The following is a 22389-nucleotide window of genomic DNA, read 5'->3' on the forward strand; positions in this document are numbered from 1 at the left end:
ACTCGCAACTTTTGCTGAGTAGCTTAAAACCGAACTAAATCCTAAAGTGTTTAGCCCAAAGCTTTTTTCTAATCCTAGTTAATACTTAACCAAAGTCTGTTTTATTTCCTGCAGCAACGATCCCAGTGAGACCCCGGGTATAACCCAGATATCTCCAGCATCGTTCCAGCAAAATGAATTAATGGATTCTGAGAATAATCGAGACTTGAGAAGATTACTTTACAGCCCAAGGAGCCTTTGGGGGATTAGTATAGTGTATTATTGCATTATGAATAAATCTTATGTCTCTTTAAGACTGAAACGCCATTAATCATTATTATTCCAATAAACAGCATATCCACTTTTAGGTCTATAAAGGTCCAACCCTTGCAAATAGAGGAGGGGGGTAAAGAAAATACAAAGAAGATTTTTATAAAATAAGGCAAATTTGTTCAAATAATAAATCAGATAAGTTTTTTAAATAATAAATTTTTTAACAGGCATCAATCTAAAATAGCCTATAGCTATTTTCATTTGGACAGTAGTGTCATCTAACCTCCTAACGGTAGCTTTACACTTACCATGCCAAAATCACGTAAAAATGCCAACCCATGAGCGTTGGCTTAGTAAAGAGCCATGTAGTGAAGTGAACAATGATTATTCCTTTTTTTTTCTCCAGAGAGTTCGCATGGAAAGTATGGCTCTAGAGACTTCCAAAGAGGTCTTTCCATCGCCAATTGAAATATCTAGGGTCCTTTTTAAGCGTGAAGATGATTGGGGGCAAGCGGTCCCCCTCTCATGCCCCAGGTAAACCCGTATCTCTACATGACATGAGAGAGAAATTTCAAGATAGACCAGGGGTGGCCCAACATTTTCGGAGGAGCTACATTGTAAATATTATTGCTAACCATGGCCTTAGCTTAAATAACATACTTGGATTATAACTTACAACAGAATACAACTCAAACATGAATGCAGCCATGGCTGCAACCTAGTAAAGAGCAATGTACGACCCACAGTAACCAGAAATTCAAAAAATAGGTTTTGGAAGAACTGATAATGCCTACAGCAATATCTGTAACCTAATAAACAGCAGCCATTAGTGCCAAAAGTTTTCAAACACATTTTGGAAAATAACAGTATAAATCGGGTTAGGTTTCATGTTTTGGGGTATAATAACAACGGGTTTAATTGTATGAATAATTATGATATATTCTAAAACTAACAATGTAATTAGGTGTCAGTATGTAGGAACACAGAAAAAAGTTTTCGGAGAACGCAGCATATTTTGAAACTGTAAAGAATGTTTCATCCTTTTGCTTTATCATTGTTTAAATTCAAAACAATTGTTTTTTAGGTATGGCTAAATGGTACATTACCTTATTTAATAAAAATTTCAATGATTAATTTAAGCCATTAAGACATTTTTCCACCTATTTTTTTTTTGTAAGGCTGTCAATTTTTCACTATTATTTCATTCAATGTTGAGCTGAGGCGAAAAAAATCCAACTTTCAAAATACTGGTCAAATGTCTCTCCAGAAGTCCAACTTTTCTACATACGCTTAAGGAATAATGTGGTTGGGTTATGAAAATAGGGTCCGTCACAGATATAAACCAATAAAATTCAGTATTACTTTATAAAATAATCTTTCTTTTGTCTACACTAATTTTGACTGAATAAAGAACGAAGTGTCTCTCATGTTTTAGTTCAAACACAAATAAATAGTGTTTTTACCTTTGAAAGAGGTAAAAACAGACGAGCTATCGGGAAAATATAGGAATCTATAGGTAAAATCAATATTTGAGATTTGGAACGGACCTAAATTATTTTTTTTAAATCAATTATTAGCACTTTGGAAATCACTGGATTTCCAATGGTTTCCCATGATTTTTTCGTCATTTCCCCTGAGAAAGCGGTATGTTTCATCATTTCCCCTGAGAAAGCGTTATTAACAAATGTAGTTGAATAATGTTTTTATTTGACAGGCTCAGTCCAAGAAGTGAATAACTACTACTACTACTACTACTACTACTAAAACTACTGCTACTGCTACCACTAATACTACTAATAACTCACTGCAGCACCAAGCCGCCTGAGGCCAACACAGCTACGCACGCTCCTCCTCCAACCTAATCTATTCAAGGCCCTTCTCTTTACACCTTCCCAGGAAGTTCCCATTTCGTTTAAATCTTTATTTATGACATCTTCCCAACCCAGACGAAGACGACCTGCTTTCCGTGTAGCCCCAGACGGTTGGCCAAAAAGGACTATTTTCGGCAATCTGTCATCTTTCATCCGCAGAACGTGGCCTAGCTATCTCAACCTTTCTTTCATTGTAGCCCTAGAAAGCAGGATTGAACCACATTTTTCGTACAGCGTACTGTTTGAAAGTCAGTCGGGTACCCAGAACAATTCGTAGGCAATTTCTCTAGAAAACATCTAGTAAATTTTCGTCTGCTTTTCGGAGCGCCCATGCTTCAGAGCCATATTTGACCACTGTCATCACTGTAGCTTCCAATATTCTAATCTTGGTTTGCAGACTTAATTTCATTTCGTATGTTTTCTATCAATGCATTGTAAATTTTTTTAAAATTACAATTACAATTAAAAATAACAACGCATTGTTAAAAATTGTTAACGTATGTTTTCTATCAGCTTTTAAGAGCACTTATGCAAGAATGAGAAGCTGTCATTTTCACAGAAATGTAGCGTAGTATTCATGGAAAACTATTTTAATTTCATAAATATGGACACACTATGAAGACGATTCCCTTGGCCAAGTAGCATATAAAATGAGCAAGTAAGTATACAAAGACAAAATCATTTCGAAAACAGTCGGTCATATTGTGAAATTAGCTCTGACCTAGAGAGAACCCCTACCTAGAGAGAACTTCTGGCCTAGAAGTTCAGTAGCTTGAGTAAAATAGACCCGTACTGAATAAATCCACTGGTTTTTAGTTTGAAAACAAAACTTGCGTACAACACCTTAGATATACATGCAGTTCTTCACCTATTTCAATACTTATATCAGATCAACACAACAGCCCCATTTTTCAAATAAAAAGCCGAATTTTATATACAGCTTTGATTTTTTGTTGATTTTTACGTCACAATTGTATCAGAATCCGTAGGATTCAGGATCCTTTGTCTGAGAGGGCGAGGGTTCGAATCCTAGTGTATCCAATTCTTTAGTTTGGGACGGGGTCGGTTGCGTGACTCTGTAAGCTCATAGTCGGAGGAAATGTAAATGTAAACATTTCGAAAACATCTGGGGAAGGTAAACAGGAAGGGCGTGCGAAATCAAAGGATGGTTAGCCCCCAACCCCCCATTGCACTTCCTAGATGAAGGGCCAAGAAACGGAGATCAGCACCGATGGTAGGGACTATAAAGTCTAATGCCGTATTCTTTACCTTACCTTTACTTGTATTTCAGAAGCTGAAAATTACACTGGAAAGAAATCGGTTCAAAAAACTTGTGCAAGCATTATATCCGTGGAACTTTGCAAGAAGGGCTTAAGTCCACTTATCCTAATTTTATAGGAGAGCTAATTGAAAATAAAAGCGCAGAATGAAAGAACATTTCTCACAAATCAGAATTTCAGAAAATTGTCACAAACTTTTCGACCAGAATTCCCTGGAGATGTCAAAATTGCTGAATTGTTCGGTACTTAGAAGATGAAGGACTTACGCCCTTTTAGAATGTTCTGTAACTCGGTCAGAATTAAAGGTAAGTCCATTTTGAATGTACCAATGGCTCGAACTCCGACTTCTTTCGAACTATATGTTTAACTAGTTTTCAGAAAAAAGTGGGCTTGTGCCGGTTTTGCAGAAAGTCATGGATATATTTTTAGGTATATTTTTTTAGTTTGTAGTTGTTTTTGTTTTGCTTTTTATGCTGATGACGCCAAGACGCCTTGTTTTATACGGGCGAAATATTCGTTTCATTTTATGTTCTTTTCGTTTTCATTTACTGGGCATAGACTCGTTTGTCATCTTTATATTCATTTCTTTGTTGTTTTTTTAATTTTGAATTCTGATGAAAAATTAATTGCAGCAGAAGGTGGCTCCAAATATAACTGAAGATGATATGAAAGACAGTATGAAAGTTAGTAAACACCAAGCCTTGTAAAAAATAAGGTATTTAACGCCCAATAAAAACGGTCTTAGAAAATTTGATGTAGCCAGTGGATTGAATAAGCAATAAGTTGACCAAATAAAAATACAAGGAACTTTTTTTTTCATTTAAATGCTATTAGTAGCGCGAACCTCCTATTATGTCATAGCTTTAACTCAAGTTTATCCCTGACTGACACAGAGGTGGTCTCAGAATACGAATATCTCAATCTATGCCAAAAAAATAGAACGTTATCAATAGGGAATGACGCCATACCTAATATGAAGGTGATGGCTCTAAATAAAAAAGTGACATCATCTAGGCAATAAATAACCCGTCACATCCTGAAACAGGTTAGTATATGACAAACACAATAACTTAGAAGATGGAAGTAGTACCAACTTGTACAGTGTTACCCATGGTAGCACAAAATGAGAAATTCAAAACGAAGAAATTTATTGATTCAAAACGTTGCATTACATTGGTAACACCCGTCGTGTCAGAGGTTTTGTTCCCCAGTGATGAAAATTGTAATGAGGAAGATGGAGAAACAACTGGTCTTTCTGTAGTTACCTCTCCCACGCCCATCAAAAACGGAAGAAGAAAATATAAATCAACAAAGCGAAGAAACAGGTCAAAGGAAGAAGTGTCATTTCGAGTAAAATCAACTGGTGTAACTACAAAAGCTAAAGTTAATAAGGAGTTACATAAACGAAAACTGAAGTCAGACGACTTTATAATTGTCAGACCGAGAAAATTTGAAGATTATCCATGGGTTAGAAAACCTACAAGGCCAGTCAATCTAGAAAAGTATTCAAAAGTGGTAGCAAATCGCCGTGAACAGGGAATTAGTATTGACATCGATATTTCAAATATACCATACAGAATTTTTCAATATCCGTTTGTATCGGACGACAAATGTGATTTGGAGTTTATTGGTGACCAAGCAAAAATTTCCGAACACTATAAAATATCAATTGTCGCACAAGATCTCTATCTATCTGAAGATGAAGATAACTCTTATCGGATTAGTAAAAAACGCATCGCACGATGTCACAATCCCTGATGATACTAAAAAACATAATGATTCAAAACGTTGTATTAAATGAGCAACGTGAACCCTCTCAGAGTAAAGAGATATTGGGGGATATTAAAAGAAAGGGAATTGACAGGATTAAAGAATAACAAGGGTGTTTTATTCTATGCGAATGCAGCACTCTAGTACCTTTTTAGTCTACAAGGTCTACAAGGAGCATTTTTCCAGACATTAGCAGAATTAAAAGGAAATGTTGTTAAAGAGTTGAAAAGAACTTTTTGGTCGTCAAGTTATACCGAAAGCGCAACAGTTTTGAGATCTTTACTACCTGCAGAATATCGACTTTCAGATCGTTGTCAACAGTCACTTTGTGAGCTCTGGGAAATACTTTTAGCGACCATAAAGAATGAAAATTCTGGAAATGAAACTGAGAGTCCCTTGTGTGATCAATTCCGTTACTAAGTCAAGAAGTACTTAGCTTGTTCGATGTGTAAATGGAGTCAAATTCGATATCTCCAATCGATATAGAAGTATGTTATTTTCCTGTTCCTGGAGTCCTAAACCCTCATGCATGTGCCGACAAAGAGATCATTGAAACGAGAGAGATACCATTTTATGACGTTCTATACCCATTTCAACGAGCAAAAGATAATGTCAAAAGATGTCCAAATGGCCACAAGTGTAGACTTTACACCATATCCACTCACACCGCTATATTTCTTGTTCTAAATCTGGACAGAAGAGCATTATCGAGAAAAATAAATAGAAAAATTGTAGAGTTTTTTCCTGACGAGGTTTACCTGAAGAAGACTCCTGAACATAATCTGGCTCGCCATTACCATGATATCTCAATATCAGAAGAACTCTACCGTGTATGTTCCATAGTCATTCATACTGGGTGTAAAAATAGAGGTCACTATTATGCTTACAGAAGAACCCAGAGAGGGAGAGTGCAGTGGTACTTATGCAACGATGAAAAAGAAATTAGTGGAGACAAAGTAAAATTAAAAAATGCAAGGGGTTACAAACTCCAAGAAGAATTATCGAATTTTCAAAGTCAATAGCCCTAAGCCCAAGGATTTGAGCCCCCCCCCCCCCATCCTGGCTCATCTGGGAAAAAACAGGAATACTGCCTTTTAACATGGGTAGCAGAGATGTGGCCAGATCGTAGAGATGTTTAGTGGCTCATTTAATAGCTAATGCTCATATTTAAACCGATTTTCATAAATTTATCTTGATAACTCCATCGTAAAGTGCCATATGACACAGAAACATTCCCTTTTGGTGCCATTTCCGGAATGGAAAGGCTGGAAAGTACACCAAGAGTAACATTGTAATCCTCATGGTCAAAAGCTCGTACCCAGAGGCTTATAATTACAATCCTTTTCCCCCTTAAAAACGAAAACTAAAAAAATTAATTTATTTATTTTCAGTTTCATAAAAATAATGGACTTGTTTGTCTGCAACTTTGCAAAGATATCGATGATAGTATATCCCAAAGACTCGTTATTTATGTGGCAAAGTTGCAGATATCTCCTGTGGGGATATATAACGGAGGCTGGAATCAAAACCTACATTTAACATCTATTTTAACAAAAACCCATGTTGACATTCTTCGGTTTCACTGCCTAAGTTAGTCGAAGACCTTATTGGCAAGGCTTCTTGAGCAGATTCGGAAAAATCTAAAAACGAGCCATTTTTTAAACAAAAGTATTCTAACAAAAGTAAAGAGCTAAGTTAAAACTTGAGACGAACGAAAATCACTACTTTGCAAATTATACTGAAATAAGCTGATTTGCGATATTTCCCTATATGGGTAGAATTCTGAAAACCAGCATTTTATGGAAAACTGAGCTTATTTAAGTTTTTTTAGAGATCTATATTGTATGCAAAAGTTATGGATTTCATTGATGATATAAGAATATTGAGAACGTCGTAAATTAATTGTTTATTTTCTGTTACAAAAAGAAACTTTTTAAAACCACATCAAAAATTTATTTATATACATTTTTGTTTATATCCACGTTTTTAATAGTCAGACAAAAATTTCGATGGGTGGGAGAGCCGTTAGCCAAACCCGTTAGCCCCCCTGGATACGGCCTTGCATACGGTATAAGATTTATCGATAAAGGAAACTTGTCTAGTAAAAATGTGGTTTGGCCTCAAACAAATTGCTATACAAATGATTTCACTATCCGACTAAAAATTATGTACTGATTTCGAATCCAAAAAGCTTGTCGCTCTAGCTCTTTCACAGATATGAGTTTTTTTTAGGTTGAGGCAAAACATGTTGATAGATTAAATACCAGCAAATGTGATTATATATGCCATTTTTACGCTCTTTTTTTGCTGATGAAGATGATACTAAATGTTTGAAGTCAAAAGGATTGTTTGGGGTTTAAAGTTTGGAGAGAGAGTGAGGTTGTGGGAGAGGTTCAAGGAAAATTGTGAAAGAAAGGGGTGAACCTGTATAACAAACAAGTTGTTATACACGTGATTCTTTCACTCTCAGACTAAAAAATATGAGCTGATTCCAAATCTGAAAAGTTTGCCACTCCACTTCTTTCACAAATTTGAGTTTTGTTTAGGTTGAGAGTGAATTTTTTAATGTAAAGAAGGCCGTCCTGAAAAGACAATTCCAAATTCGGGAAGTGGTTTAAGGGTTTGACTAAACATGTATGTACTGAGAATTAAAAGATATCAATCTATCTTATACAATACCGTTAAACATGCTGTTGGCAATAGCTCCACAGGGTACAATTTTCCTACCATCAGACGTTTGATGAAATGGAGCGCAGTCTGACGAAACATCACCCAAACTTCCAAGAAGCTGAAAATCATCACGTGATTTTACGTACCGACGGTGGTTTTGGAAAAAATTTGTCAGTCCATAGTACATAAAGACTTGGCCCTGGAAGTAGGGATAAATTTAGAATCAGGATTACGGAGAAGAATCAACGTCTATAGTAATTAGCCTTCGGGAAAAATCAACGGCCAGCCTTTAATAGACTGTCGACACACAATTACATTCGACCAATCACAGTAAGAAGCTCTTCCAGGATCGTATCCAGTTTTTTTCGGGGGGAGGGGGTACAAAAACTTTAAACAAGAGCCAAGAGCTCATATGGCACTTATGACGAGGTTGGAAGAGCCAAGAGCTTCTTCCCACCAAGTTTCATTACGATCTCTCCGCTCTAAGCGTTTTCCAACATTTCTGGTTCCCCCCCCCCCAACTCCCCCCAATGTCACCGGATCCGGAAGTGATTTAAAATAAGAGCTCTAAAACACGAGGTCCTTCTAAAAGTCAAATTTCTTTAAGATTTGATAACCTGTTTGTAAGTTAAAAATACCTATTTTTCTAATTTTTCCGAATTAACCATCGTCCTAGCTTATCTGGAAGTGCTCAAACTAGAAAATCCCCTCCAACTCCCCCAAAGAGAGCGGATCTAGTCCGGTTTTGTCAATAACGTATCTAGGACATGTGCTTATTCTTCCCACCAAGTTTCATCCCGATCTCAAAACTCTAAGCGTTTTACAAGATTTCCAGTTTCCCCCTCCAACTTCCCCAATGTCACCGGAGCTCTGAGACACAAGGTCTTTTTAAATATCAAATTTCATTAAGATCTGATCACCCATTCGTAAGTTCAAAATACCTCATTTTTTCGAATTTTTCCGAATTATCCCCCCCAACTCACCCAAAGAGAGTCAATCCAGTCTGGTTATGTCAATCACGTATCTAAGACTTGTGCTTATTCTTCCTACCGAGTATCGTCACGATCTCGCCACTCTAAGCGTTTTCCGAGATTTCCGTTTTGCTTCTCAAACTCTCCCCAATGTCACCAGATCAGGTCAGGATTTGAAACAAGAGCTCTGAGACACGAGGTCCTTCTAAATATCAAATTTCATTAGGATCCCATCACTCATTCGTAAGTTAAAAATACCTCGTTTTTTCTAATTTTTCCGAATTACCGAATTAGGTCCCCCCATACCAACTACCCCAAAGAGAGCGGACCTGGTTCGTTTTTGTCAATCACGTATCTAGGACTCTTCCCACCAAGTTTCATGCCGATCTCTCCCCTCTAAGCGTTTTCCAATACTTCCGGTTCCCCTCCAACTCCTTCCAATGACCCTGGATCCGATCAAGATTTAAAATAAGAGGTCTGAGTTACGAGATCCTTCTAAATATCAAATTTTATTAAGATCCGATCACTCGTGCGTAAGTTAAAAATACCTCATTTTTATCTAATTTTTCCGGATTATCCCCCATAACTCCCCCAAAGAGAGCGTATCCTTTCCGGTAATGTCAATCACGCATCTAGGACTTGTGCTTATTTTTCCCACCAGGTTTCACCCCGATTTCTTTACTCTAAGCGTTTTCTAAGATTTCAGGTTTCCCCCTCCAACTCCCGCCAATGTCACCGGATCCGGTCGGGATTTAAAATAAGAGCTCTGATACAAGATATCCTTCTAAACAAAAAATTTAATTAAGATCCGATCACCCGTTAGCAACTTAAAAATACCTCATTTTTTCTAATTTTTGACACTTGGTAAATACCAAGTGTCATAAAAATGCATAAAAATTTGTTTGTATTCATTTTTGTCATGATTTTACGAGTCAGAAAAACATTTCGGGGAGAAGGGATCGACCCTCCTAGCCCCCCCTCCGGACATGGACTTCCAATTCCATTAGGATCCTAAGTTCCCCTGACACTTCTATTCTAAGATTTTTTGTTGACAACGGATATTCCCACGTCACTGATGAATAAAGGTCAGGATGTGAACGGTTCAACGATCGTCTAGTAGTTATAAATAAAGTCTTAGCAGAATGAGTCACAAAGAAAATTATTATCATGTTTTTACTCAAGGTGGCACAATAGGTGGCACACTAGACAAGATAAATTAAGTAGAACGGGCCCACTCTCAATACGCAAGAGGTACTTGTGATATTTTATTTTTTGTGAAATGCCCTCCTCCTCCTTGGTTTCATTTTAATAACACTTTACATTTTATAATCGAAAGACTAATATAGCCCATAGATCTTAGGATGCTGGTAATTCCAAGACAAGGGCAAACAGAATATTGACAGAGATAATTTAAATATTTTGTTAAGCGACGTAAGTTCTTTATTTGAATTTTTTTTTTATTAATTTTTTTTTAATTTTACTTTACATCATTAGGTTATTTTTATGCTAATTTTGTTTATTACGTTAATTTTTTAATATTTCACTAATCTTATAGTCATTTATGAATTTGAACTTTTTAGTTTTGATAAACTTATAATGCTTTAATTTATACGACATATCATTTTTCCACAGTTACAGGACCGCGGAAAAAAAATCCGCATCAGGTTCATTAAATTTGTTACAAAGATTTGACATGCAATTTGATATGTTACTATTACACCACTATTCTGTTATGCTTGTTATATTACTTACTGGTGTTACTAACGATCAGGTCCTTGTGTACTTGCTGAAACAATGTCTCTAGGGATCAAAGATTTTGCAAGAACATTTTAGTAATTAATAGCTCCCTTTTTTCACTATTTCATGAGTAACAAAAGGGAATGAAAAGGCATGTAGAAAGCATTTCTATCAGTTTATTCATCAATGAAAGAAATAGCCTTTTTGAGAAAAATAACTTACCAGAAAAGCTTAAAATCCCTTAAAAAGCATCTCTACAGATTGCTTAAGTCAATTTTGTGTATTTTTTTCGACATATAATTTCCCGTGTTTTTTTCAGTGTGTAATTTTACGAGTTTTTTTTTAATACGCAATATATTTAATATTCAATACGTAACTTTACGTAATCAATCAATTTTACGTTTCGACTTACTGAATTTTCAACGACTATAATTGATTACCATTCCATTATCAGCGACTTTAAAAATCCAAGAAAAAAATTTAAAAGCACTGATCAATTTTGGCAACATTAATTCGTTAAGTGTTTAAGATATGTAGGCGGTTTTAGCAATGCGTTTTTGTTTTTGTTTTTTATAAAAATAAATGTGAATGCACATTAGTAAACACAATTAAGAGCAAAACACAACTAAATATAGCTAGGGGCCGGGGAATAGCCTGAAATACTTTTGAATTTAGTAAAGCAGTAGCAAATGAATTGCTACCTTTTAGGTCTGTATCCAGGATTTTTTGTTCGAGGTGGGAGGGGGGTGGTATAAGACAATAAAGCATTAAATATTTGCTTATATTCATTTTCGTTACGTTTTTACAAGTTGGACAAACATTTCGGGAGGAGGGTTCAAACCCCCTAGCCCCCCTGAATGTGGTACCAATGGTTCTGCAGGATCTTTATCGTGTCACATCAGCAATTCAATAAATGTTTATTGATAAAGTCATGTGAGTGGGTGCGGGGCTTTTTCCTTTACACTCAGGAATAAACTAAACTAGTGGCCCTAAAAACTAGAAAACACAAACTAAAAAAAAGGGGGGGGAATGTGATATCATTATAATAGACATGCGAGGATCGAAGGCCAGGGCTCTTGATCGTAGTGAGCGAAGCGAAACAACGTAAATGTCATATTTACACCAGCGACGATAGCGCTAGCTTATAGAAGATGGCGAAGAATTTGCTACTTGTTGAGAACCTTTTATCCGAGGGCCACGGGTTCAATTCCTGGCGTGGCCTGTTATTTGGTTTGGAAGGGGGTCAGTGGCGTGATTCTATAAGCTCAGCCAGAGTCGATTCTGCTCTAAATGGGCACATGGAGAAATCTGGGGAAGGTAAGCACGAAGGGTGTGCAACAGTACAGGATGGCAGGCCCTCAGCCTTCCATTGCACTTCCTGGCTAAAGGGCCACGCAACAGCACCGCCGTTTTGGAGTTTGAGGGTCTAGTGCCGTCATACTTGCTTACTAGTTGTTGACACAAGATTTGAAAAATTCCGAGAGCAAAGAAACATTACTCTTAAACGAGCAATTAAACGACATTTAAAAAGCAGAAACAAAATTAACTCTTGTTTTGGCCAATATTTAAGCCACCCTAAGGTTAAGTACTGCCATATACTTTTTTTTATCATTTCAAAACAATTCAGGGGTATTACATTTACAGTCTTTAGTCTACAGCAGTGGTTCTCAACCGGGGTCCATATGGACCCCCCATGCAATATTTCCGGGGGTCCACAGGCAAAACACAACAAATTGGGGGTCCACAATGATATTTTGGGGGTCCATGAAGAAAACCAACTCAGAACGCTCTTTATCTTCAAAAATTCAATTTCTACTGTAATTTACTGTTCACTTTATATTGTGTTCACTGTGTGATACAACGTCAACACTTAGTTGCAAAGAAAATGAGTGCATGTCTGCATGAGGCCCTTACTGTTGTAATAAAAGTAGTTAACCATATTAAATCAAATTCTCTCTGAGACCACTTTTTTCGTGAATTCTGTAAGCAAAATGGAGAAAAGTTTGGGCGGCTTGTATTACATACAGAGGTGAGATGGCTATCAAAGGGGAATTGTCTTAAGCGTTTCATTGCACTTTGGGATTCTATTGTTTCCTTTCTTGCTGACACACAACTTGGAGCAAAACTGCTTGCAAATAAATGTGGTGTGTTTTACTTATCATGTATACTTGAAAAGTTTAATTCACTTAATAAACAGCTCCAAGAAAACAATTCTGATCTGATATCTAGTAAAAGTTCTATTGCTGCTTTTCTAAGGAAACTACAGCTGTATAAGAATAATATCAGGCGTCGTGCATTTGAACAGTTTCCTTGTTTGGCCTGTGTTACCAGCGATTTGCAAGATGAAGATCTTGAATTATATGGTGAATATTTGGAAAATATACATGAAGATATGCAAACTCGGGTTGGCGACCTACTCGGGATGGATATACCGATTTGGGTTTCAATTCCTTTTGAAGTTGATGTTGCCGAAACAGACATACCTTTGCAAGAGCTCCTCAACAAAATACAAATTGATGAAATAATGTATGCAAAATTCAAAGATCGCTAAGTACAACATATGGAAAACAAATGATGTTGCTACAAAGTACCCTTTGCTCTGGGATAAAGCGCAGTTCTACGGTATTGCTTTTCCTACATCTTATCTTGTTGAAGTGGGATTTAGTCGTGTTTCTCAAATGTTATCAAAAGATCGCAATAGACTTGACATTGTGAAAAGGGGTGATCTTCGACTATCATTAACATCAATAGAACCAAATATAAATAAACTCGCCGAGAAGAATCAACCACAGGGATCTCATTGAATAAACATGCATTTTCCTTTTTTTTAATCACACACTTAATTTCAACTCCTTTTTTATCCAGTTTACATAATGTTGGAGTGAATTAAACTGCCTGAGGAGCTCTACTCTCCATGGGCTTGTGTTGCTTGCCCATGGAAGAAACATTGTAATATTTTAGTTATTATCACAATAATAGTAATAATAATAATAATAAGTATTATTATTATTAATATTATAGTAGAATATTTTATTTGTATTAAATTAGTTTTCATTTAAAAGTAAAGCTTAATCGTATACTATTTCTTTGATAATTAAGACCTTAAAATTTATATTAGTGAAGAATAGAAAATTGTTCTTATGTCAAAAAGCTATGAAGGGGTCCACCAAGATGAAAAGAAGGGAAAAGGGGTCCATGGGGGAAAAAAGGTTGAGAACCACTGGTCTACAGGAACAATACACAAAGGAAGCTGAACATTCAACAAACGTAAATATATCAAAAACACAATAAAAATAAATATAATAAATAGAAATACATGATAAATAGATAAATAGAATTAAATTTCAGATAATTCAGAAGTTATTTCATTAGCATGACTCTCATTATGCACACTTTTCCACAGTTGGCAAAATCCTTTTCCATTTACACTATTGTTTTCTTCAAGAAATTTACCATTGTATGTCTGATTACCATATAATTACCATAATTCATTATTTAATAAATGTTTATGGTAATATTAGTTAGTTACTAATTTGATGGTAATTATGCTATTAACTTGTACTCATTCAATAGCTGATTAGGGTGGGATTAATTATTTATGGTAATATTGATTATGGTATGGTATAATTACCGTGACTATTATAATATTAACAATACCATATAATTATCATTGCTGCCATTTCCTGCCAACAAGGAGAGGGAATAATCCTTCTCCTCAGATTAGCCAAAAAACTCTCATTATTGTTATATTCCTCTACCATTGAAGTAAATGGTGCAAATTGGCGTTAATAAACGTCTTAACAAGTATGTCCACTCGTTTCCTTCTTAAGAAATTTTTCTTCTTAGGCCAAGAACGTATCCAGGACATTTTCCGGGGGGGACGAATCTAAAAAACCATGTAAAAAATGTGTTTATATTTATTTTTATTACGTTTTTACGAGTCGGACAAACATTTTAGTGGGAGGTTCAAACCCCATAGCCCCCTGCATATGGCCTTATCTTACGCTACCCTAGTTTGAGGCAAAAGGACAAACACTGAATATCTGTAGACAGGAAACCCCTAGGACTGACGTCTTAGCATGCCTGACATCTTAAGACATATATTTTGAAACGCCTAACTGAACAAACTATTCCATCAAGACCATCAGTTTTACATTTCAAGAAAATATCTAAGAGAAACCAAGACAGAGTTATGAAATTATGAAAAACTTTAGGAGCACAATGAATCTTGTTTATTTACGCAAACTACACTACAATAAGAAAAAACATCCACATTGATATGACGACGTCAACATTAATACGATGACGTCAATAAGAAAAATGAGCTTACCACGTAATCTTCAGTTAGTTCAAAAGGGATTTCACAGTCACAAGAAGCACCAGGGTTGTCTTTTATCACATCACCACAGGGTATAAAACTTCCATCAAACCCTCTCAAATTTGATCGACAATCAGTGTAATCATATACAAATTCCTTTACCTGTAAACAAGCCAAAAAAAAAAGTTAATGAAGGATAAAAAATTAAATTAATTGTTAAAGTCCCAATGTCTTCCAGAACCTACATTAAGCTGAAAATTTAACCAGCCCATTTTATACCTTGCACAAGAATACAACCCAAAGGTAAATACCTTCACACTAGGAGTGGGGGTAGTGATGAAAATACTCTTTTTCCCATTTCAACCATTGCCTCCCTGCAGACAACTCTGAACCCCCCCCCTAACGATCAGATCTGTGTGCCACTGTTAATATATATCTAACGATAGTGTCTTTCTAAAAAACGTACATTGAATGCAAAGAGGAATACACTGAAATACAATGCTATGCTTAGGATACAAACAATTTCTGGTGTCTAGACAAAACGTCGTCCCCCCACCCAAAAAAAAGAGATTTATCTCAAATTTTCATAGATTTACAGGAAAATAATAAAAAAAAAATTAAGCTTTTCAGACGAGCATATACTTGTTTGTTTTTGAATTTGAATGAGAAAAAAAGATGAAAAAAATGCACGAAAATTATACTCTGGGTTCATTTCGCATACTGATACTAAAGAATTGCCATCTGGTGGGGAGGAAATCACTATATTTTGGTGATTTTTCGGTTTATTTGGTGAATAAGTCAATGACCTAGTGTTTTTACGCTGATTTTGTGATTTTTTTATGCAATAAAAAAAATCACTAAAAATAGTGATAACTCACTTGGATGGCAACTCTGTAGTACTACTACTAACAACACACTGCAGCAACAAGCCTTGTGAGGCCAACGCAGCTGCGCAAACTCTGTTCCGCCCTTCACCCTTTCCAAGCTTAACTCTTTACTCTAACATAAAGTTTTGATTTCCTTTAAAATTTTTCTTATAGTCCCTTCCCGCTCCATCTGGAGGCAATCCTGTCTTGGCTATCCATCTCTTTTACTTATTGACATCATCATATCGATGTGCATAAACATCAGTAAGTCGTGTATGTGAACACAAGAAATGTGTTTTAAACATGTCTTTTAAACACATTGTTTAAAATACAGTCATTTCTGGACTGATTGAATTTTTTCTTATTATATTGTAGTTTGTGTAAAAAAAAAAAAGATTCACCTTTCATAAAGTTTTACCAGTTTCACCTTTCATAAAGTTTTGATTCCCTTTAAATCCTTTCTTATAGTCCCTTCCCACTCCATCTGGAGACAGCCCACTTTTGGTTTGGTTGAGCATAAAAAGTTATGTAAGGTAGTCTTTAGGCTAGAGATACTGAAACGCTTTTGGTTCCATTCACGGCTGGTCATTTATGTATACATTAATAAGAGGCAAGTGTCGAAGTAAAACTATTTGAACAAGACAACCATTCAAGATAAGCTGTTATCCCCACTATCATTAGTACTACTATTTTTCAATCAGCAAGCTTGTTTAAGAAAACGGAAGGAAGACTATATCAATTGTCAGAACGATTTCAAAATGTTAATATCAGTATATCAACCAGCCAATACAAAAAGGATATCACCATCAAAAATGAAAGAATTAAACAGTACTAAAAGGATTAAAAAATAAAAAAGCCCCAGGTGCTGATAGTGTGGTAAATGAGTTTCTTAAATCTGGTGACTAAAGGTTAGAAACAAGTTGCTGAAGATATGACTTTTGAAAAAGGGAAGTAATTAACGATTCTAGGAAAACTCTAATTAAATCCCTGAATAAGAAAGATGATAAGAGTGATGGTGGTCATTATAGAGGCAGTAGCCTGGTTTCTGTAGGTAGCAAATTACTTAGTAATATGATGCTTTTCAGACTTAGAGATGCTGTACCAGAAAGATTTAAAAGGAGAATAGTGTAATTTTACGAAGGGTAGAGGATTTGCCGACCGTATTTTCATTCTTAGGTTAATAAATGAGAAAAGACTGAGTCATCAAACACCTCTAGTTCTTAGTTTTATAGACTAAGAGCAAGCGTTCGATTTAGCTGATAGAAGAGGTTTAGCGAAGGTCTTAACCTTGTATGGTATACCAGAAAAACACACTAAAGTGATTAGTGCTATATTAGTGCAGTTAATATAGGAAATGAGGTTAGTAGCTGGTTTTATATTAAATCTGGAGTCAAGCAGGGTTGCATTATATCCCCAATTATATCATTTTGATGAACTTTGTCTTAAGGGGTACAGGAAAGGCAATCGGAGAACACCAAATCAAATGGGGAAGAAGAACATTCCTGGACTTCGATTATGCTGATGACTTAAGTATCTTAGATGAAAGTGTGAGCAAAATTAATATAGTTTAAGAGGTTTTACGAGTTCGGGGTGCTATAATAGGTTTGATAATTAATGTTAAGAAGACTAAGTCGGTTATGCTAGGAATAAGTGAAGATGAAAAAGTGACGGTGGGTAATGAAAAGATCGATCAAGTGGAAATCTTCACTTATCTTGGTAATAGATAACTTCAAAGACCACACTGCCTTTCCATGACGAAAGTAAAACAGTTCAAAATAGGGATGAAACCTTTTTATTGACAGTGAATAGATATAAAATTATTTAACTGGATATTTCGAACACATATACAGTGTTCATCATCAGCAGTAAAACTAAAAGACATGAATAAAAATAAACAAAATTTATACCTAATAAACTAATTACATATAGTTTATTGCTCTTATTTTTTTCAATGCAACAGCGGAGGCAAATCTCTTTGACCTTATTGGTTCTGGTTCATTAGAATTATCTGACATATTACGTGGACAGAGGTCATAGCTCTCAGGTGAGGTGATATTTACTCTATTCGACCACAGTAAATTATCATAAATTGAGTTCAATCCAAATTCACCTATATCTCTGTTTATGGAATTATCCTTGAATAAAATTTTTTTAATTTCGATTGTTTCCCTGAAAATTTGCTTTAAACCTTGGTCCCTAGAAATCAAAGAAACATTTTCAAACAAAATAAAATGATTTGGAAAATTAAAGATATGTTCCAAGAGGGCCGACGTGAAATCTTCAGGTTTGGTATTTTGTTTTAAAGATGATGAAATAGAATTATGATGTTGTAGCAATCTCATTTTTAAATTCTGGTTAGTACATCCCACATAAGAGCTTCCACAAGTACATGGGATTTTATAAACCCCACTTTGTTGCTCTACAGAAGTCCAATCCTTTCCAGAATTTAAAAAACTAGCCAAAGTATTACTACCTCTTAAAGCTACCTTTAAGCCATTATTTTGTAAAATTCTTTTAAGTTTTTCACTCAAACCTGGAACATATGGTAGAGAACAAAAAATATCTTTCTTTTCTGTTGTTTCCAGAATATTGTCAGAAAATTCTAGAAATTTTTTTCTTCTTTTTCATAAAGAAAAAAGAAAACAGATACCCCAACGCTAAGAAATAGGGGGAGAGAAGCAGAGAGAGGAAGGGGAAAAGATGGAGAGAGGAAGAGAGAGAGAGGGGTAGCAGATAAGAGAGAGAAAAAAAGAGGGAGTTTCAAAACCTAAACAATGGCAGGGGTTATTTATTCATGCTTGCATTAAATGTTAGAATTAAATGCTTTCAAAGCCAACGTGTGAATAGAACACTAGCTTTAAGGCTAGAATAGCAAAGGCGGAATTAGAAGATTAGGCCAACTGCAAAGCAAAATAGGCAAAAACTTGGTGAGTCAGGTAAAGTGGACACTAGACAGTGTCTGGATACTGGTTTTCCAAGGCTATCAGGTAATTTAAAAGCACATAATTCAATGCACAATAAACAATGAACGACTGTGAAAATCCTTTCATCACTTAGGGGTGGTCTGCAGAATAGTTATTGCATAGGGGACTAGTAGATCATCTTCTTTAAAGTTTTAATAATATAGTTAAAAATTATGGATCCTGTTTGATGGGAGAAATGATGGTTAATAACAGCTAAAACATTTTCTTGTGATTTTGCACCCAGGCAATACTGCTTTAAAATCCTGGAATCAGCATTAGAAGATAGACACTCACATAAAATATGCTGAATATTTGAACTGCTCTTAAATCCAAATCAGAGGCAGGAAATGGAGAGCCCAGCAGAGATGCAGCTAATTGAGAATCACCAAAACAAGTATACTTTTTATATCAGGTCAACATGATTAAGCAGGATTAAAGCATAAGACTAGAGCAGGAACTAGGTAATATCAAGGTTTAAAGCTGAAGTGAAAGAGGCAGCACCTGTACTATGTTCTTTAATAGAGTAAGAAGAATATACTTCAGATAGAACCACCAGAATAAATTTTTATATTACAGTTTGTGATATGATAGAAGCTAGAGATGCAGCAAACTGGGCTCCTCTCCCCAGGTGGTGAACCAAAAAAGGGTAGCTTTCACAGGAGCTATCTTTCCAATTTTGATATGCTGATTGAAAACTTGTCCAAACAGAAACAACATTATCAAGTATAGATTCATTTCCTAATATACAGTCAGAACAACACATTACCTGCCATAGCCCCTATCACACTGCAGAGAGGCTCTATCATTCATAGAACAAAGTAGAAATGGTTCTCTATATCTGATACAAAGAGTATGTTTATGTCAGGTTTATATCAGGCTGTTTGAACCTTTTTGTAATTTAGTAGTTAAAAAGGCATTCATTCATCCATTCAATATTAATACAAATGGTAGAATTTTGTAATGTGTCAAGGGCTTTAAAAAGAGTAGGGGAGAATCCATAAACAATATACTTCCAAACTTTCTTCTAGGCCTAGCACAAGCTTTGTAGGAAGTACATAGCATTTTTAGAATGTATGTAAATTAGGAAGTAAAGACAACAGGATGTAAATTTTAGAAGGTAAGCAGAATTTTTTTTTTTGAAAATTAAAAAAAAAGAAAGAAAAACTTTAGAATTTTTTTTAGAAAATCTTAAATTTAGAAATTTAAATTTTTAGAAATTAAGTCAAATTTTGAAGTGAAGCCCCATTTTGATGCCATCAAACTATTAATGAATAATTCTTTCAATGTGTATGCATTTTTAAGAAGCAAATACATCAATGCCATTTCCATTTTGAGCATCAAATAAGACTGAGAAATTTCTCTGACTTGCATTTCTTGTGAAAACAAATAATTCAGTAAAAAAAAACTACAAAATTGAAATACAATGAATCTATAAGCAAAACTATTTGTTATCAAAGGTGAGTGCCCTGAAAAAAAATGAGAACATTCTAATTCACCTCAAGATAAATTAAAATGACAATCATTATTATTATATGCACTCTGACATGAAAATGGCCTATAAATTTCTTGGTTTCATCACCTCTCTTTTAAGGTTATGAACTAATGAAAAAGACACATACATCATTGGAACTTAGAAGCAGGAGAACACCAATTGGTAGCATTGCAATGCCAATTACAAAAAATGCTGGCAGAACTGTACCAGCAGTAGCTATGGGCTGCCATGCTGGAAGTGTTTGCTGTTTGAAATTGCTGTCTGAAAAATATATGAATGTAATTAAAAATGGCTGTGAAAAAAATAACAATGAATTTAAAATATGTATTAAATATTCAGTCACAAAAACTAAAGAAAAGTACAAGAAAGTACTGGTTCCATATTATTAACCAAATCTAATGCTTGGCCCATATGGAAATCTTGCCCTCTCCTCATAATTCATGAGGAAGGGGAATTGCAATTATAAGAATGAGGAGAAAATATGAGCTTAAGAAACAATCTGTAATCTTGGCAGTTTCTCAACAAACTTTCTTTAAAATTTAAAGCCATGTGGAAAAAAATTCAGGGGCCTGAAATATCCACATAAGTCACTGTCAATAAGAACACCAAGCAACCAAGTTTAGGTTTTTTGTAATCTTAAAAAGTAGCTTAGTTAGGTAAAGAAAACTCTCAAAAATGTATCCAGTGCCTTAATGATCTTCTGGGAAGGTATTGTGAAGCATCTACCTCTAGTCATTTCTCTGCCAGACAGCACTGACCTTTAATAATCTACATGATTGGTCTGAACCCTGACACAAACATGATACCTGAATTCTTAGTTTTTTTTTTTCCTTGGCTTAAATTTTTAAAATGCAACTTCTGGTAGGCTATTTCAGTAGAACTAGGCTATAAGCAATAGGCCTATCAAGGGTTTTTCTTTAATTAAAGAGTTTAACATATCTTTAAAACTATATAAATAATAATTCAGCAAAGGTATGAGGGCAAAAATTTGATGCTATGTGGAAATAGTAGTAAAGTTTTCTTTTTGAAATAGGCTAGCCTAGGTTATGGTTAGCTCCTACCTGACTAAGATTTCATAAAACCTAGGCTAAGTCAAGCTTTTCTTTAATCAGTTTGGAAAAGGTATTAAATCTAGACTATTTTTGATACCATTCGGTTTTCTTGATGCTCGCGCAGTAACACTATTCGTGTCAGAGACGGAGGACATTGGTTTATCCTATTCCAAAGCTTATCAGTTGGGGAAATTGTCTATTGCAATAAGGGTTCTTTGAAAAATATCTATCCTGATTAAACTATCCTAAAGCCGAAAAATTATATATAGATGGCAATAGTGTCAGCCATAATTCCCATGAGATCCAAAGGACTTTCATCAGCTAGACTCAAATTTCAGTAAAACAAAGGCGGATCTAGGATTTTAGGAGAAGGTTGAAATGGAGATAATTTTGTTTTATTTATGGGAAATAATTCTACTCAATCCAGAAGACCATCAGCCCCAAGCGGCCAATGGAGTCGAATAAACGCAAACAAAAACTTCACCAAAAATTTAAGAAGTATTAAACAAAAACTTGAATGCTAAAATTTAAGATGCATTAAAACTGAAAAAATGATCAAGCGACTATAAAGAGAAATAGTAACTGAATAAGGACCAAACTATTGAACGATTTTAAAAGTTCTATGATGTATATATAAAGACCATTTTCCTGGAAGAGTGATCAATGAGTAAGGAAAAAAGAACTTAATGCGCCCACTGATACTGAACTGGATGCCAAAGTCAAAGTGTTTCTCACCAAGTTCTTCATTTTTTACTTATAAAGGATAGAATAATAAACTAAAAACCTTGTTCTAATGCACGAAAAGATACACGAAAACAATTCGAAGGGTGATTTATGTTTTTTTACTCGATGCCAGTAAGAAGTGAGATTTTCCGTGTTTCTGTCAAATATTCATATTCTGGTTAAACTATTAATATTTCAAATTCTAAGTAAACTGATTATTTAGGGATGTCAGTTTCCTGTACCATGTTCCGTGTTTTATAAAATGTAAGTTAGAGTTGCAAATTAGCCGAGTCAGTCGAGATTCGGATTCTGTCCTCAACGTTGTATTATATGTATAAATAAACATTTTTATTACACTTTATGAGAGTTAGAGATACTAAATATCCTCCACCGGTCGAACCCTATACTGTAGGCAAACGCTACC

The 22389-nt window shown here is 35.1% G+C and overlaps 1 protein-coding gene across 2 annotated transcripts in view; it reads right to left on the bottom strand.

Moving 5' to 3' along the window:
- LOC136034997 (cell cycle control protein 50A-like) overlaps nt 1–22389 on the bottom strand; it is a gene marked incomplete at its 3' end in the record, with an annotated part of 70540 nt that overhangs the window by 22151 nt on the left and 26000 nt on the right. The window contains 4 exon segments of one of the 2 annotated variants that reach the window (XM_065716567.1): nt 7853–8042; nt 14882–15031; nt 20318–20451; nt 21340–21459. In XM_065716567.1, coding sequence (XP_065572639.1) covers nt 7853–8042; nt 14882–15031; nt 20318–20451; nt 21340–21397 — 532 coding nt within the window. In that variant the 5' untranslated portion in view covers nt 21398–21459. 2 annotated transcript variants of the gene reach the window in all.

This window comes from Artemia franciscana, chromosome 13, assembly GCF_032884065.1.
Source record: "Artemia franciscana chromosome 13, ASM3288406v1, whole genome shotgun sequence".
Lineage (NCBI taxonomy): Eukaryota > Metazoa > Arthropoda > Branchiopoda > Anostraca > Artemiidae > Artemia > Artemia franciscana.